This window comes from Eutrigla gurnardus, assembly GCF_963514095.1.
Source record: "Eutrigla gurnardus genome assembly, chromosome: 9".
NCBI classification, from domain to species: domain Eukaryota; kingdom Metazoa; phylum Chordata; class Actinopteri; order Perciformes; family Triglidae; genus Eutrigla; species Eutrigla gurnardus.
The window spans coordinates 10599621-10608806 of record NC_139923.1 but is presented as its reverse complement, the minus strand read 5'-3'; the positions used below and the strand labels follow the sequence as shown (position 1 = coordinate 10608806).

General features: G+C 42.1%; 1 protein-coding gene across 2 annotated transcripts; it reads left to right on the top strand.

Moving 5' to 3' along the window:
- The first annotated feature begins 3861 nt into the window (after positions 1-3861).
- On the top strand, positions 3862-9097 carry fads2 (fatty acid desaturase 2). Of its 2 annotated transcripts, none has more exons than XM_084017606.1 (13): positions 3862-4139; positions 4744-4989; positions 5897-6007; positions 6252-6449; positions 6530-6631; positions 6708-6833; positions 6911-6971; positions 7052-7128; positions 7263-7360; positions 7510-7606; positions 7704-7783; positions 8399-8524; positions 8650-9097. In XM_084017606.1, the coding sequence occupies exons 2-13, from the start codon at positions 4780-4782 to the stop codon at positions 8699-8701; spliced, it is 1338 nt and encodes a 445-aa protein (XP_083873732.1). In that variant the 5' UTR covers positions 3862-4139; positions 4744-4779; the 3' UTR covers positions 8702-9097. The 2 variants fall into 2 exon arrangements, with proteins under 2 accessions (XP_083873732.1, XP_083873733.1); XM_084017607.1 differs by having other exon boundaries at positions 4712-4989.
- Positions 9098-9186: the final 89 nt, after the last annotated feature.

Here is a 9186-nt window from a genome sequence, read left to right as displayed (position 1 = left end):
GACAGACAGACAGACAGACAGACAGACAGACGCATTGATAGACAGACAGATATACACATAACTAGACAGACAGACAGACGCATTGATAGATAAAAATATAGATGACAGACAGATAGACAGACAGATATACACATAACTAGACAGACAGACAGACAGACAGACAGACAGACGCATTGATAGACAGACAGATATACACATAACTAGTCAGACAGACATACAGACAGACAGACAGGGCAGACGCATTGATAGACAGACAGATGGACAGACAGACAGATATACACATAACTAGACAGACAGACAGACAGACAGATATACACATAACTAGACAGACAGACAGACAGACAGACAGACAGACAGACAGACGCGTTGATAGATAAAAATATAGATGAAAGACAGATGGACAGACAGATATACACATAACTAGACAGACAGACAGACAGACAGACAGACAGATATACACATAACTAGACAGACAGACAGACACACAGACAGACAGACTGACAGATATACACATAACTAGACAGACAGACAGACGCATTGATAGACAGACAGATGGACAGACAGATATACACATAACTAGACAGACAGACAGACAGACGCATTGATAGACAGACAGATGGACAGACAGATATACACATAACTAGACAGACAGACAGACAGACAGACAGACAGACAGACAGACAGACAGACAGACGCATTGATAGATAAAAATATAGATAACAGACAGATGGACAGACAGATATACACATAACTAGACAGACAGACAGACAGACAGACAGACAGACAGACAGACAGACAGACAGACAGATATACACATAAGTAGACAGACAGACAGACAGACAGACAGACAGACAGACAGACAGACAGACAGACAGACAGACAGGCAGACAGACAGGGCTGACAGACAGACATACAGACAGACAGACGCATTGATAGATAAAAATATAGATGACAGACAGATGGACAGACAGATATACACATAACTAGACAGACAGACAGACAGACAGACGCATTGATAGACAGACAGATGGACAGACAGATATACACATAACTAGACAGACAGACAGACGCATTGATAGATAAAAATATAGATGACAGACAGATGGACAGAGAGATATACACATAACTAGACAGACAGACAGACAGACAGACAGACAGACAGACAGACAGACGCATTGATAGACAGACAGATATACACATAACTAGACAGACAGACAGACAGACAGACACATTGATAGACAGACAGATATACACATAACTAGTCAGACAGACAGACAGACAGACAGACAGGGCAGACAGACAGACGCATTGATAGATAAAAATATAGATGACAGACAGATGGACGGACAGATATACACATAACTAGACAGACAGACAGACAGACAGACAGACAGACAGACAGACAGACGCATTGATAGACAGACAGATGGACAGACAGATATACACATAACTAGACAGACAGACAGACAGACAGACAGACAGACAGACAGATATACACATAACTAGACAGACAGACAGACAGACAGACAGACAGACAGATATACACATAACTAGACAGACAGACAGACAGACAGGGCTGACAGACAGACATACAGACAGACAGACACATTGATAGATAAAAATATAGATGACAGACAGACAGACAGACAGATATACACATAACTAGACGGACAGACAGACAGACAGACAGACAGACAGACAGACAGACAGACAGATATACACATAACTAGACAGACAGACAGACAGACAGACAGACAGACAGACAGATGCATTGATAGATAAAAATATAGATGACAGACAGATGGACAGACAGATATACACATAACTAGACAGACAGGCAGACAGACAGACGCATTGATAGACAGACAGACAGATGGACAGACAGATATACACATAACTAGACAGACAGACAGACAGACAGACAGACAGACAGACAGACAGACAGACGCATTGATAGATAAAAATATAGATGACAGACAGATGGACAGACAGATATACACATAACTAGACGGACAGACAGACGCATTGATAGACAGACAGATGGACAGACAGATATACACATAACTAGACAGACAGACAGACAGACAGACAGATATACACATAACTAGACAGACAGACAGACAGACAGACAGACAGACAGACAGACAGATATACACATAACTAGACAGACAGACAGACAGACAGACAGACAGACAGACACATTGATAGATAACAATATAGATGACAGACAGATGGACAGACAGATATACACATAACTAGACAGACAGACAGACAGACAGACAGACAGACAGATGCATTGATAGACAGACAGATGGACAGACAGACAGATATACACATAACTAGACAGACAGACAGACGCGTTGATAGATAAAAATATAGATGAAAGACAGATGGACAGACAGATATACAAATAACTAATCAGACAGACAGACAGACAGACAGATGCATTGATAGACAGACAGATGGACAGACAGATATACACTAGACAGACAGACAGACGCATTGATAGATAACAATATAGATGACAGACAGATGGACAGACAGATATACACATAACTAGACAGACAGACAGGGCAGGCAGACAGACAGACAGACAGACAGACGCATTGATAGATAAAAATATAGCTGACAGACAGATGGACAGAGAGATATACACATAACTAGACAGACGGACAGACAGACAGACAGACAGACGCATTGATAGACAGACAGATATACACATAACTAGACAGACAGACAGACGCATTGATAGATAAAAATATAGATGACAGACAGATAGACAGACAGATATACACATAACTAGACAGACAGACAGACAGACAGACGCATTGATAGACAGACAGATATACACATAACTAGTCAGACAGACAGACAGACAGACAGGGCAGACAGACAGACAGACGCATTGATAGATAAAAATATAGATGACAGACAGAAGAACAGACAGATATACACATAACTAGACAGACAGACAGACAGACAGACAGACAGACAGACAGACAGACAGACAGACAGACAGACGCATTGATAGACAGACAGATGGACAGACAGATATACACATAACTAGACAGACAGACAGACAGACAGACAGACAGATATACACATAACTAGACGGACAGACAGACAGACAGATATACACATAACTAGACAGACAGACAGACAGACAGACAGGGCTGACAGACAGACATACAGACACATTGATAGATAAAAATATAGATGACAGACAGACAGACAGACAGACAGACAGATATACACATAACTAGACGGACAGACAGACAGACAGACAGACAGACAGACAGACAGACAGACAGACAGACAGACAGATATACACATAACTAGACAGACAGACAGACAGACAGACAGACAGACAGACAGACAGATGCATTGATAGATAAAAATATAGATGACAGACAGATGGACAGACAGATATACAAATAACTAGACAGACAGGCAGACAGACAGACGCATTGATAGACAAACAGACAAGTAGATAGACAGACAGGTAGATAGAGACATTGATACATAGATGACAGAAAGACATATAGACAGAGAGAAAGACAGACAGTCGAACAGACAGAGACAGACACAGACAGACTGACTGACAGACGCATAGATAGACAGACAGACAGATAGACCACAGTGCAATAGATACATATATTGTTGATAAATAAGCAACAATAAACTTGAATATAACGGAATACAAATCAAATACACAACAGAACTACGGCCATTTTGTTTATTCTTATATTGTACAGTGATAACGCACAGTAACACATCACCGTGTGGATGTGATACATGTATTTATAAAGGAGGGTGTTGTAATGGGCGAATCTTTCCGTGTGAGCGCGCGGACGAGACCGTGTGACATTCGCGCGAGCTGCTTGTTGAGCCTATTGCACATCAGCCAGTGGTCCAGGATATACTGTACGCCGATTGGCCCAGAAACCCTCGAATGATCGGCTCGGAATTTGTACTGAATGAGTGGGTGAATGAGTCCGTGAACATATTAGGGAAGACAAGAGGATGAATTTTGGGATGTTTACTATTTGAAATGGGTCTAAACGGAGCGGGAGCCTCAAAGTGAGCCGGCGTGTTCGTGGGACCGAAACCCGGGGAGAGTAGCCAAAAATCTGGATACTGTAAGTGTGAAATATTTCTCATCTTCATGCAGCGGGCCTGCACAGCCTGCCGCCCGCTATCTGCGACTATCGCTCAACTCATCAATGCACGGGCGATACACGTTAATCGAAATACTTTGGGTGGTCTGATTGCGTGTTTAGTGTCCCGTGTTTACGCGTCGCCCGCAAATTATTAAGAGCGTCGACTTACACGCGCTCCTGCAAAAAAAGGAAGAAACCGCACACAAACGCGCCTGCAGGCTAAATATAGATGCTTCCCAGTGTTTTAAGTGTGTGAGGATGTGCACGTGTAGCTACTGCAGGTTAATGTCGGCACGGCCAATGATGCTCATGTGAAAAACCCGCCCTGCTTCATCAGAAAGCCTCCTGGTTGTCGGATTTCATCATCAATTATTAGTGGAGATGTTGCTCTGCTCTTTGTCCGACTTCACTTGTGTTACAATCAGCTGGGCGGTTCAACTAACGCGCAACAGGTTAAAAACCTTCACCCTCTCAACACCTCTTCTTCTTCTTCTTCTTCTTCTTCTTCTTCTTCTTCTTCTTCTTCTTCTTCTCTTTTTTTTTACACCCAGGTGGCAAAGTTTGCGGGTGACTGTCCCTTTAGTTCGCAGGTGGAGGCAGGCCAGAGACCGCAGCGAGGATGGGAGGTGGAGGTCAGCTGACGGAGTCAGGAGAGCCGGTCAGCGGGCGAGCTGGTGGCGTGTACACCTGGGAGGAGGTGCAGAGCCACTGCAACAGGAACGACCAGTGGCTGGTGATCGATCGAAAGGTTTACAACATCACCCAGTGGGCCAAAAGGCACCCGGGGGGCATCCGGGTCATCAGCCACTATGCTGGAGAGGATGCTACCGTAAGATGGGGTTTTAAAACACTTCCTGAGAATACAAGTGTCTTTTTTTATGTCAGTGGTGGAATGTAACTACATCACTGTGATATTGAACCTGCCTGCTTTTGAGTTTTTGGCTTGTGACTCTGTTAAAAAACAGTATTTAGTTTGGGCTGCTCCCAAAAATAAAGTGCGAACCAGAGGTGAGTTGCAGTGACTTTTCACTTTTAATTTACAGGTTTCTTATTATTTACCAAGATTAAAAAACTGGAAGTTGTCAGCTCAGTTATTGAAACCACTAACCCATGTAATCTATTCAGCAGGCATGTTAAACCATACGCATATACTGCCATCCACTATACAATATAACAAAGCTTTATATGTTTTGTGATGCCAAAATACATTCTGTAATGTTTTGTGTGTACAGTTTCAAGAAAGAGTGCATAGTTTCAGAAATTGTGTGTTTTGGCAATTGAAAAAAAAAAACTGTAAATAACTCAAGCTGAAACAGCATTTCAAAAGTATTTAACTTCCTCACTACGAAACATATCTGAGCGAAACAGGATAGGCAAACGTGACATAACATTTGGAGCAATTTGATTTGATATTTAAAAAAAAAATAGAACACAACCTTCTGGATGGATGGATGGATGGATGGTTGAAACTGGTTGGTACTGGTTGGTACTGGCTGATGTAAGCATCATATTTTGTTTTAGTTTTGGTTAAAAAGGCATTTTTCATATCAGCTCAACTTTTAACTGTGTAGCAGAACTTTCTTCTTCAAAAATGTCATAATTCACAGGGGCCATATTTCTGCAGAACCTGTTCATTTAGTTTGATACTTACATATAATACTACCACCACTGCTAAGTGTACATAACTTGTTTTGTTTACTGTGTCTCTGACAAGATTCCTCATTTTTGTTTTCTAGGAGGCATTCACTGCTTTTCACCCCGATATAAAGGTTGTGAAAAAGTTTCTCAAACCCCTGCTGATCGGAGAGCTGGCAGCGACGGAGCCCAGCCAGGACCGAAACAAAAACGTGAGATCAGTCTCAGATTCTTCCAAATACATTTATATTTAAAAGCATTTCATTATTCATGTAAGTCTGGGACAACTGGATGGATAAACAGCTGAGATTCTGGACACTCAAATAACTCAAAGTGCCTTAATGCCTTTGTGTTCCTGTTTTTTTTTTTAATCTCTCTGCTGCACATCCTCAAATGTTATGAGGATATTGATTTTATTGAATCCCCCAAAACTGTTATTTCTTCTTCTCTCTTTAGGCGACAATCATACAGGATTTCCACACTTTACGCGCCAAAGCGGAGAGAGAGGGTCTGTTTCAAGCTCGATCGTTGTTCTTCTGCCTCCACCTGGGCCACATCCTGCTGCTGGAGGCCCTCGCCTGGCTGATCGTCTGGGTCTGGGGGACGAGCTGGACACTGACGTTTCTGAGCTCCGTCATGCTGGCAACCGCTCAGGTGACCAGAACGTCATCTCTTACCTCAGATGGTTGTAAATGAGCTATAAGTCAGCGCTTGTTCCTCTTCTTCGGGTGTAGTTACAGGCTGGATGGCTGCAGCACGACTTTGGCCACCTGTCTGTCTTCAAGAAGTCCAGCTGGAATCACGTGTTACACAAGTTTACCGTCGGACATTTGAAGGTAATTCATATTCTCAATCGTATATGTATTTATTACCTGAGTATTTGAAACCGATACTAAAACACTGTTTTCTCAGGGAGCGTCTGCCAACTGGTGGAATCACCGACATTTCCAGCATCACGCTAAACCCAACATCTTCAGTAAGGACCCCGATGTCAACATGTTGCACATCTTCGTGGTTGGAGCCACTCAACCAGTGGAGGCAAGTCACTGATATGTCTGGTTTCTTAAACATCGAGCCAGCTGCTCATTCTGATTCTGGATTCCTCTCTGTTACAGTACGGCATAAAGAAGATCAAATATATGCCCTATCACCACCAACACCAGTACTTCTTTCTGGGTATGTTCCTTGGAGTCATTTAAAAGGAGTGAAACTATGAAAAACATCACAGGAATAATCGTTGTCTCTTTCCCTTTTAGTTGGGCCGCCGCTTCTCATTCCAGTTTACTTCCACGTTCAGATTATACGCACCATGATTTCCCGCCACGACTGGGTGGTAAGATGCGGTCCTCTGTGTGCTACTGTGCAGATTGTATGAAGGTTTTCTATGTCCAGGATGAGTCGGGACACGTGTGAACTAAGTGAGGATACGAGATGAGTGATTCATATTGACCTTCCTCTCTTGTGAAGGATCTGGCGTGGTCTCTGTCTTACTACCTGCGCTACCTGTGCTGTTCTATACCCATGTATGGCCTGTTTGGTTCAGTGGTGCTCATCAGCTTCGTCAGGTAACCACCATAGCCCTAATACACACCTACTGTAGCATAATCATCACCATCACACACACACACACACACCTGCTGTGTCCTGCAATGAACCATTTAAAACACAAAGACACTTCATCACGTCACCCGTGTCGGGTCATTATGAATGGCAGGTTTTTGGAGAGTCACTGGTTTGTGTGGGTGACTCAGATGAATCATCTGCCGATGGACATCGACCATGAGAAGCACCAGGACTGGCTGTCAATGCAGGTGACTGTTTGTGTTTGTTTGTTCATCAAACAGTCCACAGTCAGCTGTAGGTGTTGCTGATGTCTTAACTTTCTTTTTGTCTCCTCGTCTACTTTAGTTGCAAGCCACCTGTAATATCAAGCAGTCCCCATTCAACGACTGGTTCAGTGGACACCTCAACTTTCAGATCGAACACCAGTAAGTCAGTGAGATCACATGTGTTCACCAGTTCAGAGACTGTTGAGAAAAACAGACAAAATTAAATGAGAAACAATAATGCTATGGATACAAACAGCATTAAAGGTCCATCAAATATCTCTGAAAGCTCCTGCAGCCAAAGCAATCATTATCAGGTGTTATGTATTTAAGTATTTTGAACTCCAGTAGTGATCACAAAGATTTGCTGTCTAAATTTTGGAGAAATTGTGTATAAAATGAGTATTTTACTGGATACAGTATAAAAGTTGGATCAGGCTGAATGAGTGAAAAAAATATCCAATAAATCTTACCGTAGTGCTCTTTATCAATATAGATTGGTTTGGTTTGCACTTGTATGACGTCTCTTGAAGTTTAGATTTGCTGTATTTTTATTTCTTTTTAATATAGAAGCACACGTTTATACATGCACACAAAATGCTAAACTGACAGCCAACGAGAACTCCAACAACGATTACTTTTTACTGAGTGTGAACTGGTTTGCTTCTTGTGAAACAAGGGCGTGTGGAGCCATCCTCCTTTATACTGAGCAGCTCATTTCAAACATGATTGTTGAGACATGTTTGATGCTGATGGCTGCCTCCTCTGTCTCTGAAGTCTGTTTCCCACGATGCCGCGCCACAACTACCACCTGGTGGCCCCGCTGGTCCGCGCACTGTGTGAGAAACACGGCATTCCCTACCAGGTGAAGACAATGTGGCAAGGCCTTGCTGACGTTTTCAGGTACGTCCAATAATAATGGACAGGATGAGACACCTTGAACACACAGACACAGTTTTAGTGCCAACAGAATAATGTAGGTGACTATTGTATCGACCAAAATACAAATCCTCCTTTTTCTTTTTCAGGTCACTGAAAAACTCAGGAGACCTCTGGCTTGACGCATATCTCCATAAATGACAACTTTTCATCCCTACAGTGGTGTTTTTCTCCTCTTCTGCATCATACATTGATTGTATCCGTTTGGTTTTTATAATCCATTTGATAGTGTGGGAATGACCTTTTCTTAGTGTTAGTGTTATAGTTCAGCTTTTTTCACTTTCTCTGCCAGATTTTTAGTGCTCACAAGGTTTCTGAATTGCCTTACGGTTTCTTGCACAACAGTAGTATGGTGTTATAGATTGTGAAAACTGATCGTGAGGTATTTATAGTGATGTTTTTTTCATTATCTATCATGTGATACAGTTTGAACAATAAAATATGACAATTACATGAAGAGAAATCCTTTGCAATTGAGGATTATAAAGGTTTCTGTATTTAAGTTCTTCTTTACTTGCAACTCTTGTTCTGACCTTACAGTATAAAATAAAATAATTGTATTGACTGTTTCTCCACCGCTTCTATCATTAATCCGTTGATAAATACGAGAATTATGGACAAACAAA